This window comes from Stenella coeruleoalba (genome assembly GCF_951394435.1).
Source record: "Stenella coeruleoalba genome assembly, chromosome: 1".
Lineage (NCBI taxonomy): Eukaryota > Metazoa > Chordata > Mammalia > Artiodactyla > Delphinidae > Stenella > Stenella coeruleoalba.
Window position 1 is genome coordinate 188,520,859 of NC_137169.1, and position 14,937 is coordinate 188,535,795.

The 14,937-nt window shown below is 48.1% G+C and overlaps 1 protein-coding gene across 2 annotated transcripts in view; it reads right to left on the reverse strand.

Annotated features, from left to right (window-relative positions):
* The window catches only part of RCSD1 (RCSD domain containing 1), a 70,391-nt gene extending 61,282 nt beyond the window's left edge, over nucleotides 1-9,109 (reverse strand). The window contains exon 1 of one of the 2 annotated variants that reach the window (XM_079912575.1): nucleotides 8,201-9,092. In XM_079912575.1, coding sequence (XP_079768701.1) covers nucleotides 8,201-8,206 — 6 coding nt within the window. In that variant the 5' untranslated portion in view covers nucleotides 8,207-9,092. Of the gene's footprint in view, nucleotides 1-8,200 lie in introns of both variants that reach the window. The other variant, XM_079912574.1, reaches the window with a different exon arrangement.
* Nucleotides 9,110-14,937: the final 5,828 nt, after the last annotated feature.

Below are 14,937 nucleotides of genomic sequence, written 5' to 3' on the forward strand. Positions count from 1 at the left end.
GGGATTCAGGCATGACTAGGCAGCAGGGGCCAAGGACTCCTCCAGAGAGACCCCTTGAGGGCATCACAGAAAGGAAGGCTAGTAGGACAGGGTGTAGTACTGCCCCTGGTGGGGTGGGGCCCTCCCAGACTTAGCTCCGGATCTCTTGGCACTTGTTGCTTAGAACAATGATAAAGGGGCTTCCCTGGTGGCGCAGTGGTTAAGAATCCGCCTGCCCATGCAGGGGACACGGGTTCAAGCCCTCGTCCAGGATGATCCCACATGCCGCGGAGCAGCTAAGCCCATGTGCCACAACTACGGAGCCCGCATGCCACAACTACTGAAGCCTGCGCTCCTAGAGCCCGTGCTCCACAACAAGAGAAGCCACCGCAATGAGAAGCCTGCGCACCGCAGTGAAGAGCAGTCCCCGCTCGTTACAACCAGAGATAGCCCGCGCGCAGCAGCGAAGACCCAACGCAGCCAAAAATCAAATAAGTTAAAAAAAAAAACCCTTAAAAAAAAGAGAAAACAGATGGAATAGGACTTTATGAGGATTAAAAAGATAAACTTATGCAAAACTTCTGTATATAAGTAGGCATTCAACAAGTGGTAGTGATTACCATGCAGCAAGCTTTAGGTTTCTCCCACACCAACATCAGTGTGGATGCTCAGAAATGGATTTCCTATTATCCATCAAAACATATCTCGAAAGCAAGACAAGCCAGAAGCCTGAAGCCTGGACATGTATTTCAGAGATGGAGGCAGGGGTGTGTGCGTGGTGTGCATGGCCCCATCAAGGTAGGAGAACTGTCCATCTGGCTCATGTGCTTGGAATGAACTATGGAGGGTAAGGGTCTAGCAGGGAGGCCCCAAGGAAGCTGGAAGCCCTCTATGGCATGTTGAGAGATGTAACTTCTCTGTGACCTCTGGTGTGGGTGCTTGGGTTGTGTAATAGCAAGCCACAAGGCTCAGCTTCTCGTTTATGTTGCACTGTTCCGCTGGGCCCAGCCGAGGCTGATGCACGCGGCTGGCTGCTGTTCCTGGGCCCACCTCAGCTTGTCCCGGTTCTGCCTTTGGACAAAAAGGAGAAATGCTGGCTTCTTGGAGCATGCACAGGATGTGTGATCACAGTGGGAGGAATGAGTGGGGCTGCAGGTGGAGGTGTGAATTGAAAGAGGAGATTTTTTGTGTGAATGTGGTTTATTCCCAGAGGCCTCTTTCTGCCAGAGAAAGCAAGAGGGCCTTGGGGGGTGACCAAAGGCATTCCCTTGGGGCCTGGAGCCTATTTCAAATTAGATATCCTCAGCAAAAGCTTTTAAGTGTGCTAATCACTGGGTTGAGATCCCCTGTTAGCTGTGCACCACCAGGGCTGCCAGGGGGCCTGGGAAGAGCCACACTTGTAGGGGGAATCCCCAGCACAGGAAGCAAGTTCTCTGTAGCTTCCATTAGAGAAGCTGACTTTGAACTCCCACACACCTGAGAGCTTATCAGGATACAATCTCGTATTTTTTTCTGTTGTGTCATATGTGTATATCTTGTTTCCCCAAACAGAAGAGAGCTCCTTTTATGGCAGGAACTGTAACTTATATTTCTCTTATCCCTCATCTAGTCCCCCAACTTCAAATACCTTTATCTTGCTTTATCCTCCAGAAACGAACCGCTGGTAACTCATACCATGTTGTTGCTAGCATCAGTGCTTTGCTCGTCATTCCCTCTGACTGGAAGGCTCTTCCCAAATGTCTGCACTTGATCAACTCCTACGCATCCCTCCAGACTCCACTTAGAAACATCTCTCACAGGAAGCCCCCTGAACCCCAGGCGGGGTATGACACCTCTCCTCTGTCCACATGAACTCAAACTCCTGTTCTCCACACGCCTGTAGGTGGTTGCCCCCCTTCTTAGACCTGAGCTCTTCAGAGACCAGCAGGGTGAAACATTCATCTTCGTATCTCCGCTGCCTGCCAAGTATCTCCACTGCCTGCCAAGCAGTACGGCCTCAACGCATGTCTGTTGGACCTAATTAAAAGAGCTAGTGTGTGGTGTCCTATGACTTGCTATCAATCGATTATGGAATATCCAGCTTAAGAGAGATATGTGATTGCTACCCCAAGGCCAAGAAGGTGGCCCCGATATGGTTACAAGCAGGTTCAAAATGAAGGGCATCTTGGGTGGAGAGAATGTCCAGTTCCAAGGTCTGGAACTTCTCAGTGCTTCCAGCCTCGGGTCCACAACGTTCTCCATTAAGGATGGGCTCTGATGGCATCTCAGGAGGGTCTCTTACAGGTGTAAAGGCCCTGAATGGCCATCTCACCTCTCCTATGGAGGCGCCAGAGCTTGAAATTGCAGAGGCTGGAGCCCCTTCCCTCAAGATGAGATTTGACCCATGCAAGTGAGACTTTACAGGTGAGCCTCAGCGGCTCAGCAGTCATTTCCCACAATGCCCAGGAGACAGATATTCAGGAAACCCAAAAGGAAAAAGATGGGGAGCTCACTCCCCAAAAGACCACGGTATGAGGGCAGTGTCCCCCCTGGCGTGACTCAGGTAGATCTACTGGGGAGATGAGCCCCTGTAGGGCCCTAGAGCAATAATACTGATGCTGGTGACCAAGCCTTAGTACTGTATTAGCAGTTTCATTGTATCTTCTTCTGCAGAGAGAGATTAAAAACTTCTACATAACTCTCTGAAGGCCAAACATGAGGTGGATATTGATTTTGTGATGAAACTGACAATTCTACCTCTTAAAGTTTAGGCTGAACTACTCCTCCCCAGGTGAGAGAAAAATTGCAAGCTGTTGGCTTTCCAAAGGTCCATTGGTGCCTAAATCCCCAGGCAGCCTCAGTCTCTGCTTCTTGTTTTCTCCTTTACAGTATGGCAATTAGAGATTGTTTCGTTCCACCCAGAGCTCTGAGATGTTCAAATTCTAATGAGTTGAGTAGAGGTGGTCAAGCTGACTCTGCAAACCCAAAACTATTACTTTAGGAAGGCAGATCTGCCTTCAGATTTCTCTGGAACCGAAACGTTCTCTTGAGGCCCTGATAAGATTACCGGGCTGCTGAGCCGCCAGTGTTCAGATTTCCCACGGAACCGCGCTCGCCAGACTCTGGCTCGCCTGGCTGCGAGGAGCCACGCTGCGGATTGGGCTCTGAAACCTGACTCCGCTCCAGGAATGCATGCTCACCCCCTCCTGCGATAGCGCCTGGGCCCTTCCAGTCTGCCTACCCGAACTTCCCCCTGTCATTGCGGTCCAGTGAATGCAAGTGTCTGTTAAGTGGAAGCCGGTGGTACTTAGAGGGTCCCACAGAGTGGGAGCCAGACAGGAATGTGCGGGGTACTTGGCCAGGCCTGCAAGTCCACCAGCCAAGCTCCAGCTCCCAGAGGCCAAGCAATCCCTAATTATGACCCGTGGGCTCCAGCCAGCAGCCAACATATGGCTCAGTGACAGGCTGGGTCCAGAACCAGCAAAGGCTGTTGGTGAAATTGTGGTAGAAGATATTTAATGAAGTATGGGAATTCCCTGGCGGTCCAGTGGTTAGGACTCCAAGCTTCCTGGTGCAGTCAAAAAGAAAAAAAAAAAAAAATTAAAGAAGTAAAAAGATATCATTGAAAAAGTAGGTTACCAAGTGAACACATTATATGTACCAGCATGTACACATACACACAAACCCATCATCAGTAATACTGATAGTCTGTGAGGATGAAAAGACATGATAGCCCAATATTTAATTAACATTTACTGCACAAGATCTAGTACAAAATAAATGCTCAGTAAACACTGAACAAATGGATGAATGACAAATAATATCTGGAAAGAACTTGGAGTTACCTTAAGGAAAAGGGCTCCTTAACTGTCTTCATCTAAATTAGAAATTCATTACTTGTTCAGTGGAAAATTAAACTTTTTTTTTTACATCTTTATTGGAGTATAATTGTTTTACAATGGTGTGTTAGTTTCTGCTTTATAACAAAGTGAATCAGTTATACATACACATATGTTCCCATATCTCTTCCCTCTTGCATCTCCCTGCCTCCCACCCTCCCTAGCCCACCCCTCTAGGTGGTCACAAAGCACCGACCTGATCTCCCTGTGCTATGCGGCTGCTTCCCACTAGCTATCTATTTTACGTTTGGTAGTGTATATATGTCTGTGCCACTCTCTCACTTTGTCACAGCTTACCCTTCCCCCTCCCCGAATCCTCAAGTCCATTCTCTAGTAGGTCTGTGTCTTAATTAAACTTTTTCAAGCACTCTCAGGTTATTTGGTACTGCCTACAATTTGTATTTAAGCAACTAAGAATATTAGTTTAATTTTGATGTCCGAAGTCTCCAGCTCTTTCTTTATTATATATTTCTCCCTTCTGGGTTCCTATCCAGAGTAACTTCACCTATTATCTCTTCTAGAGAAGAATCATATTTTCATTATAAGAGGTCTGTACTTCTCATGGAGTGCTGGACATTCCTGCTTAGAACAATCAAAACTAACCTATCTAAACCTTGTTTTCTTTTTTTAAAAAAATATCTGATCTTTCTCCCATCTTCAACCATTTATTTACTCATTCAACAAGCATTTGCGTGCCATCAAGCCCTAGATACATAAGATATGGCCCCAGTCCTCAAGGAATTTTCCAGGAAGAGAGCCAGGTAAGCAGACAGTTACAGTTCTGCCTGGTACTCTAATTCAGTTCAAAAAAAGTGTCGAGAGTTCTGTAGAGTCTGAGGGCATCTGTGAAGGTTCCCGAGGTAGAGATATTGGAGCTGCAGGCTGAGAGGGGAAGAGTTCCCTGTTTCTGTCAATTCATTTATCAAGCAAGTTCTTCTCGAGAAATTATATGATTATCTAGGCACTGTGCAAATCTCTGGAGACCTAAAGACCAATAAGACAGTCCCTGCCTACAAAAGGCTTATAGAGGCATAAAAACAATACTGCCATTCTCCTTGGCATCTTAGAGAACTCTACTCATCTGGGCACCCTGGCAGGCTCAAACACAGAAGTCATTTCTGGTTTCTCTTATAACACGTGGCCTTTACTCTTCCATCTTTTCCGTTCTTGCTCTCTCTCAAAGTCAGAATGTGCCTGGACTCTCAGAGAAGCTCCTGAGTCTGGTTTCCTGGCTCACTGTACGCATTGGTGTTTCTGCCATATCATCCCTGCTACATGGTGGCCGCCATCTTACTCAACACCACTCAGTTTCCTACTGTCCATGGAGCAGAATCCAGGGCCATTCACTATCTGGCCTTGAGGGCTGCAGCTGGCCTCTGCCTAAATTAGAAAAAGGCCCCCTTTGGGGCACAGCTAGGCAAGGAGACTTTTTACAAAGAAAAAGTAACCCTTTCTTCCAGATGGCTTGAATTCCAGCTCCCACTCACCCACTTGGCCAGCATCCACTATACTCAGAGGCCCTGTGGTTTTTATCTTATTACTTTCATTTTTTTCTCTCTCTGCTTCCCCACTTTCCTCTCCAGCCAACTGGCCTGCTTTCCTACACAAAGCTGGCATGTTCTCCGGGCACCTATTCCTTATGCCTTCTCCTCCTCACCACCTACCTTTCTTTTATGACTTCTTCTGAGACTTAATAGAAACACTGAAATACTATGGAACTTTTGGTCTGCAACTGCCATACCTTTGGCACTTAAGCATTTGAAAATTATATGCATGACAAGATATAATGGTAAGTCTCATTTTCCCTATTGGATTGTGAACTTTTAAAAGGCATCTTTATCTTGTTTATTGCAGAGGGCTTAAAGAGGGCTGAAATAATGATTGATGTTGATAGCAGTAAAGTAACTTAAAAAAAGAAAAGATTGGGCTTCCCTGGTGGCGCAGTGGTTGAGAGTCCGCCTGCCGATGCAGGGGACACGGGTTTGTGCCCCAGTCTGGGAAGATCCCACATGCCGCGGAGCGGCTGGGCCCGTGAGCCATGGCCGCTGAGCCTGGGCGTCCGGAGCCTGTGCTCCGCAACGGGAGAGGCCACAACAGTGAGAGGCCCGCGTACCGCAAAAAAAAAAAAGAAAAGAAAAAAAAAGAAAAGATTTCCCAAAGACTTCCAGTAGGCAAGTGGGCTCTAGAGAATGAATGCTGAGTAACTCTTGTTGGCCTGGTTTAAATTCCTAGTACTGGGAAGTAATATAACTCAATTTTTCACCAAATATAGTGGTCCTTGCATGTCTCAAAAGTGGGTTTCACCTCTCAAAAGAGGGTTTTACTATGAGATTTTTCAGGAATTCCCAAATCTCACTCCTGCATATCATGTCCCACCATGAAAAGTTTACGTCCTGGCTGAGAAACGTCACTTCTCCAGCCCCTTGGTTTCCTTTTTACTTCATTTACCAGCGCTAGCAGTTGCAGTTCTTTTTCCAGGCATTTTGACAAAAGAACTTCAAAAGCAGTCACTGCCAACCAGCAAACCCATGCCCTGTACAGACTCGGCGCGAACTGACAGGCTTCCTGGCTGGCCAAGCAATGCCCCCATCTTGGTAGAATCCCCCATCAATGACTACATGTCTTGGTTTGTACACTGGAGGACCTTCTCTTTTCACCACCCCCCAAACACAGGAAGTTGCTTAAGCGGCAGTTTCAGGGCCTCTGCCACACACTGTTCCTTCCTCAACTGAGGGAGAAAAAAGTACCTTAGGAAGGAGTCCCTTGTGTCTTCCGAGAACAAAGTTCAAACTTGCATTTGGCCCTCAAGCAGCAAGCAACCTGCTTTTAAGCCTAAATCTTTGCTCTCATCTTCCATCCATTTCTGCAAGAGATTAGACAGGTCCTAAATCGCACTGTACCTCTACCTGGGGGCCTGAGGCACCCTGTACTTTCAGAGGAGGAAACCCACTCCTAAAGCAACTTCTTCAGGAACCTTCACTCAGCCCGTGGGCATCCCCGGGGCCATCTCCCTCCTCTGCCCTGAAGCTGTAGCCAGCCAGAGAGGATCTTATCGCTCTGGGCTATCTTTGAGTAGACTTGTGAACACCCACTGCTGGGCTTCCCTCCCACCCTTTCCCAGCCCTAATCTGCGTGGAGTTTCGCTAGTTTACAGTTGTTTCCAGAAGGTCTATCTCAGCCTCTGGTGGATCCCACAGTCCCCTGCACTTTATAAGGCCTCCCTGAGGGTGATCCCTGAAGACAACTGGTAGAGCTGGATGCCTAAATGCAACTGCCCAGGACAGACCTATTGCCCTCACAGAGAAGTCACAGTGTTTTGTAGGCCAAGCAGTGAGGTTCGCTTGGAAGAGCCAACCTGGGCTCTGGTGTAGAGACAGGAGCGGGGAAGAGCTAGCAGAACTGAATCTTGAGAGTGCTGACCACAGCCTTGGAAGCAGCAGTTCAGCTTTTGAAAAGGGTGGGAATCACCTTGAAAGCTAGGTAACATTCACACCTTCTCTTTTCTTCTTCTCAAAAGCAAGCCCAAGTCTGGCTAAGACTGGCTTAGGGCTAAATGTCAGGACTCAGTTTCAAGGGGAAAATCTGGGGAAGCCTCAGGATGTGGAGAAGGCAGGGAGGAGGGGAATACACCCGGCCACTCCTCCACTGGAGGGTGGTTCCTGGATCCCACTGGAGCGGTCCCAGGAAAATCCCAGGCCGGGCAGTGGTGGGCTTCACCCTGCAGCCCCCCCACAGATATGTGGCCAGCACACTCCCATGCACGCAAGGACATACAGGGGAGTCTGAAGTCTAATCAGAAGGAGCGCCATTTGCCCACGAGGGGAGCTTTTCAGAAAGTTCTGAAAGATGTGACCGACAGAAGCGGGACTTGAGAAGCAAGAGGGCGACCGGACTCTAAAAAGTCCAATGTTCATAGAAAAGGGAAGCCAACGGACTGGTCAAAAAAAGTGCCTCACGTTAACAGTTCTGTTTCTCTTTCAATACCCACATCTTCAGATCCAGCGGCTTCTGCTTTCTTGAGAGTTTCTGGTCGCACGTTTGCCCATTTACAAAGTTTACAGCACTTTTTTTATCTGAAGCGTTTAGGTCCCTAAGCAAAATACCTGTATCTCTAGAAAGGCCCCTCCCCTCTCCCTAAGGTCTTCCCCCGCCGACCCCCTGCCTGCTCAGAGGAGTCCCCTAGGTAGGATCAGGGGCGAGCCTCCGGAGTTGGCCAGGAGGCGTGGGAGCGGCGGGCATTCGCCGTGCTCCCGGGGCGGCAGCAATGAGCCCGGTGCTCCCGGCTCCCCGCTCGGATCCCGGCCCCGCTCGCCGCCCTGCCCGCGCGCCACCGCCTCCTTTACCTCCATGTCCTCCAGGTGCCGACTCGGCGGCGGCCGCGCGCGCTCGCTCTGGCCGGGGCTCGCGATCCCCGCTCTCCGTTCGGCTCCCGCCTGGGCCGGGTTCGGCTGCGGCGGGCACAGCGCAAGTGGGCGGCTGCGCGCCCGGCTCGCTGGCTGCGGGACTGCTCGGGCCGCCCGCGCCCTGCGCTAGAGAACGAGGAAGGAGGAGGGGGAGGGGGAGGGAGGAGCAAGGAGGCCGGCGATCAGGGTTTAAATTTAGACACAAATCTAAACAGATACTGTCCCCTCCCGGGGCAGGACGCAAGCGAGGGAGCCACGACTCCATTAATCTGCCCAAACATGGGGATGGGACAGCCGCCTGGCCCCTCTTTCTCTCTTAGTTTCTCCAAGACCCTGGTCTTTGCCCCGGTGTCAGTCCTTCTTCACCTCTTCCTCCTTTAACATGCCACTTTTCATTTTTCTTGCCCTAGAGGTTAGAGTCGTTCTTTCATTCTTTTTATCTCCCGTCTTTTCTATTTACTTCTTTTATGTACATTCCTACCCCCTGTCTTTCCTCATTTAAAGAAAACTTGCACTCACAGCATACCTAGTTTTCCTGGCGTTCCTGGGCGGAGAGTGAGAACCCTCCCTGATTGACACGTTGTTCTCCCACTGCCCCCCCCCGCCCCCCCTCCCCAAGAGGGGCTGTTCAGACAGTGCATTCAATGCTCAGTGTTGGACGGCGTCGACCGCCTTCCCCTCTGTCATCTCTTTTCCTCTCCACCTCGCAGTCTCAGATTCTCAGGAAACCACTCTCAATCTATCCATCTCTCATCTATGTATCAGGAAGAGGAGGAGGAAGGGAAAAACAAGCAATCCAAGCAGTTTTCCAAGCTCCCTGTAGCAGTCTTTCTCTCTCCCCGAATGATTGATGCGTTCGATTTTGTGGAATTTCAGCCCCCATAAGCTTCTTGCTGCCTTAGGGCCCTTTTGCTGTTCCTAACTGTACTCTAAGAAAGAGCGCAAAGGACAAGATCCTGAACTTCCGATTCCCATAGGCCCAACATAGCAATCCTCCCCCAGGGCCATCCCAGCTCTCTGGGCAGCAAGGAGGCTGAAGAAAACAAAGCTGCATGGGAGGAACAGGGGAACTGGAATCTGGAGCAGCTTCTCTCTCTGCTACCAGTTCGTACACTGGCCATCAGCTCTAGGTGCCCCTTCTGGATCCCCCACAACTGCTCGCAGAGAAGCAGAGGGGGAATGCCTTCAGGGACCTGTGAGTGTGAAGGGCATCATCTGGCAGGGATGCCTCTGTGTCTTTCTGCAGTGTTCTTGCGTCCCCACCCCTACCCCAAACCCTGACCCAACTCACCCTGGGAAAGAGACAGTGGGCCAGGTGATCACCAGCACTGTGAAGAAAGATATATGGAGAAACTGATCAAAGAAACCAGCTGAGAGTTTGCTCACACTGCAAAGAACTGCCCTGATTCTGCTCCTTAACCCAGCATGACCTGCAGACTTTCGGGCACTTAGATTGCTTCTTTGGGTACCAGCCTTAGAAATATGACCTCTTCCCTGTAGAATCTTCTAAGGCTTGTCTTTCTAAACACAAACAGCCCGGGCTTCCCTGGTGGCACAGTGGTTGAGAGTCCGCCTCCCAATGCAGGGGACACGGGTTCATGCCCCGGTCTGGGAAGGTCCCACATGCCGTGGAGCGGCTGGGCCCGTGAGCCATGGCCGCTGAGCCTGCGCGTCCGGAGCCTGTGCTCTGCAACGGGAGAGGCCGCAACAGTGAGAGGCCTGTGTACCATAAAAAAACCCCACAAAAAACAAAAAACACTAACAGCGCTAATGATAAGTGTTTTCTAGTTCACTTAACTCAGCTGAGCGTAAAGATAAGACCCTTGATTTCAGAAACAGAATGAAGGTTATATCCAGCTCTTCTACTTTCTAGCTATGTTTTCTGAGACAAGTCGCTTACCCACTCTGATTCTCATTTGCCTCACCTACATAGTTTGGTAGGCACTCTGAAAACAGTAGCTACTTTTATAATGCTTAGCCTCATGTACAAGCTCAAATGAATAGGGACCCAATATTTCTTTTATTGCCAGGCATTCTAAGGCCCAGTGAATGGGGCCTGCACTCCCAGGAATTAATGGTGAGTCCCTTCCCATTCCAGCCACACAGCTACAGAGGTGAGGGCACTAGGGCAGAGTTGGCAGCAAGAAAGGAAGTTTCTTGGTACCTTGCAATGCATACTCGTGCTTGTGATTCTTTTTCCTTTTCTTCTTTTTAAAGGTGCAGGACTGAGTTGGTGATGGGAGCATAGTCTCTTCCCATATCTTCTAACTCTGACTCATGGGGCATTTTCCTTTCTGCCTCCATCTAGTCCTCCTTTCTGCTCAGAACAGGGCTGTCCCAGCACAGGTTTCTGCTTCACAAACAGGATGGCGGAAGTGCCTACCCAAAAGAAACCGTTAGACTTAGATAGCATCACAGTTACTCAAGGTGACTTGCGGCTGTAGCCTGTGCCCTGCTCAGGCCTTCCCTCAGCCATGTAAGAACCCATGACGCACAACGCAAATAAGCTCGGCCTCCACCATGCTCCTGGGTCTCAGAACATTCGGGGTGGGATGCTGCTCCCTAGTTATTTGGGCCCGAGGCAGAGACCTTCATGAAAGGAGGGAGTGGAAAACTGGGAGAGGGGCAGAGGCCCAGAGCTCAGTTTCAGCAGCCCTGAGTAGGTATGGGGACTGTGCTCCCCATATATTCCCTTCCCACCCCTCCTGAAGGTCCCCAGAAGCCAGAATGGAAATAACCCATCTGGTAAACACCCTGCTTTTGCTGGGCTATCTGGGGTTCTGACTTGCTGCTCTGTGTGCTGGGAGACGCTGACAACCCAAGGGGAAGGGAAAGTGGCTCTGAGGGGGTGGTGTCCCTCCCTCTGTAGGGGACTGGTTGGCTCACAAGGACGCACTTCCTTTACTCTCCCCACTTCACACACCCTGGTAGTCTGAACCAGCCAAGCAGTAAATACAGGCCGGTGCAGAATGAAGAACAAGAAACCTCAGAGCAGCCCGGGCAGGGGAGCCCATATTACCATCAAATAAATACCACCAAATAAATATTTGGTGAATGAATGAGTGGATGAATGAAGCAAATTAATGGGATCTTTGCTTTTAAACCAAAGGCAGAGTCTTTTTCCATAGATGGATCTTCAGTGGGAGAAAAGACCCCGTGGGAGAAAAGATCGCGGAAGGGTACAAGTTGAGCAGTAACTAAGTTTTTAAGCAGACTTGCAAAGAGCTCCAATCAGTCATTTCTTAGTAAGTGGCCACACTGGGCTGCTGATTTGTCCATTTTGAAAATTAAGAGCAAGAAGCAGATGTTCTTTCATGGCTATAAATACTAACTTTAAAACATATATACTTCAGCTCTAAGTCCTGGGAATGTGGCAAAAATAAAATAAAACAGCTCATTCCGCTACAAGTGACTGTCAGTGGGGAACAGAGTTGAATATACTGAAGTGAAAGCACCAAGGCTTGAGTGCTTTTATGTGTTCAGGGAATGGCAGTGGAGGGTTTCTCAGAGGAAGATGGTAGCATGTGAAATGTAAATTGAGGAGGAAGGTAGCAGGGTAACAATTGGGCCACAGGGAGGATGTTGAAGTGTGGAGCAGGCAGCCAGCACGGGTTGGTGACCTCATGAGGAAGTCTTTTGACTGGCCCTCTGGGGACTGGGAGATTGATTACATATGGAAATTGAGCAAAGAAATTGACGTGTAGAAGCCAGTGGGAGACAGACAAGATTCTCTCTGATGGGGAAGGGAGATACAAATATGCAAGGGGAGTGGGGACTGGAATGAACCCTGTGGTGCTGAATTGGAGTGGGAGGTATTCGTGTGAACTAATGGTTTTCAGTCTGTAAATACACAGATGTAGATATAAATGTGTATACATACATACATATATTTCTTAGTTTGATTCACTGAGAGGGCCTGGGAGAAATGATACGCCAGTAGCAATCAGTGCACACAGAGCCCAGATCTTGGTTTCTGAATACCATTCTCCACTAAAGGAACCAAGGGTCCTTGGAGAAAATGGCTGATTACAGGGCTGGGGCAGGTAAAGAACAAGATAAGCCTGGAACATCTTGTGCCAGAAAATTTGGAAGTGCTCCATAAATGACAGGAAGATGTTTAAAAAAAACCATAGAAAACAGATTGCAGGGACTCCTAGGACAATATTGGGATAATAAAAGGATCAAAATAAACAATGATAGCAATGTATTATGCCCTTCAAATAAAATAGGAGTTCATGAGTCCACACTGATATAAACAAATAAGTGAATAAGTAAGTGGGAGAAAGCTCTTTCTCATAGCACAATGCTGACGAACAAATGTAAAAAAAAAGAAAATTGCCATATTACAACAATTACAGTTATAATAATTTTAGGCAAGAAACATCATTTGATGCTAAATCTAGTGGGTAAAAATTGAATGAGGGGCTTCCCTGGTGGTGCAGTGGTTGAGAGTCCGCCTGCCGATGCAGGGGACACGGGTTCGTGCCCCGGTCCGGGAGGATCGCACATGCCGCGGAGCGGCTAGGCCCGTGAGCCATGGCCGCTGAGTCTGCGCGTCTGGAGCCTGCGCTCCGCAACAAGAGAAGCCACCACAATGAAAAGCCTGCGCACCGCAACGAAGCGTAGCCCCCGCTTGCCGCAACTAGAGAAAGCCCGCGCAGCAATGAAGACCCAACACAGTCAAACATAAATAAATTAAATAAAATAAAAAATTATTTCAAACTAAAAAATTAAGAAAAAAGGTGGTGGGGATAAGAATTGAGCCCTCCCATTTCTTTTTTTTCCAGACTAACTCCCTACCCAGTCCCTTCATCATCTCTTCCTCCCCCCCCATCCCCCCGCCAGAGATCCACAGGATGGGCCAGGGGCCTGTTGACACTGGTGATAGATGATAGATGGATAGATAGATGGATGGATGGATAGATGGCTAGATAGATAGATAGATAGACAATTGGGAGAAGAGAGAGAGCCTAGTCTTCTGGAATGATAGTGGTTGGAGACAGGAAGGGGAAGATTATTCAAATCTTTTTTGTACAGATATCTTTGTGATGTTTCAGTGGTTGAAGCAAACACATGGATATTTAAAGTTTTGAGGAGAAATTTAAAGTTTTGGATAAAGTTTTGAGGAGAGATTTAACGTTAAAAAAAAAAAAGGGAAGAAAACACAAGAACCAAACCAAATTGGACTGAAGGAAGCCTGGCCATACACTGAGAAAGGGGTTGGGAGTCTGTGGCTGAGAAGGGCCAACTAGGGATTTCCTGGGGTGAGGCTGGGGGAAGCCAAAGAACAGTGTTGACAAAAAAACCAAAGGGGACGGTCTGGAGGCCTCAACATATTGCAGCTTTCTCCTTCTGAGGCATAGCCCAAGTTCAGGAATGAAATTATACAGATCTACAAGGAAACCCAAACCTTCTCAACCCTAAAGTGTATCATGCAGAGCATCTGAGCACCAGCTTCAACTCTGGATGTAGATTAGAGTGACCCAGGGAGCTTTGAAAAAATAGCTATGCCTGACCCGCCCACTTCCTGTAGGTGAACACAGAGTGGGGCCTGGTGTGTCAGTTTAGTTTTAAGCTTCAGTAAAGAGGTAAATCTTGAATAGTCTAAGCCAATTATGGAAATAACATTCCTCTTGCCAGAAATTGGTTTAGAGAGAAATATGTGAGGAAATTTTGGCCAATGAGGTAAAAGGGGAAATCTTTATCCTTTCTGCTAAAGAAACACATACGAAGAGATGCCGTGTAAATATAAGGTGTTGTCCTACCTGATGTAATGCCTGGAACTACAGCAACTATTGTGCTACCATGAGACAAAGCTGGGAAGATTCAGGACATAAACTCCATGAGGACAGAGACTTTTGTTTCTTTTTTTGTCAGTGTATATCCCATGTACCTAAATCAAGGCTGAACACAAATAGTCATTCAATAAATATTCATTGAACAAGGAACCAATAGCTTTGTTGACCAAATGATTTTGTCGAGGCACTGAATTGACCACTCCGGAGGGACTATCCCCTGGAATTCTTGTTATGTGAAGCAATAAATTTCTTTATTTCAAAGTTAAGCCATTTGAGTATGATCTTTTTTTTTTTTTTTTTTTTTTTTTTTTGTGGTACGCGGGCCTCTCCCTGCTGTGGCCTCTTCTGTTGCGGAGCACAGGCTCCGGACGCGCAGGCTCAGCGGCCATGGCTCATGGGCCCAGCCGCTCCGCAGCATGTGGGATCTTCCCGGACCGGGGCACGAACCCGCGTCCCCTGCATTGGCAGGCAGTGAGTATGATCTTTTGTTATAGCTAACAGCATCCAACTGATTCAGATATACACAAACTGACAAGAAGAAGACAAAATCAGACACATATACCAGTACAGAGAAAGAAGCAGTCCCTCAGATAAATGTCCAGCAGAGATGTGGAGAAAGACTGGCATGGAAGTGCATACACACACACACACACACACACACACACACACACACACACACACACACACACAGATGGGAGAATGTGAAACAGAAAAAGAGAGTGGGAAACCTAACTAATATCCATTGGGGAAGAAAAAAATTCTGATTGAAAAAATAAGAGTACTGTCAGAATTTTAAATGTCTTAATTCCTACCTAAATTTCAGACAACAGGTGGTCTAGATAATCCTTTGTCTTTTTTCTTTTTCAAAAATTTATTTTA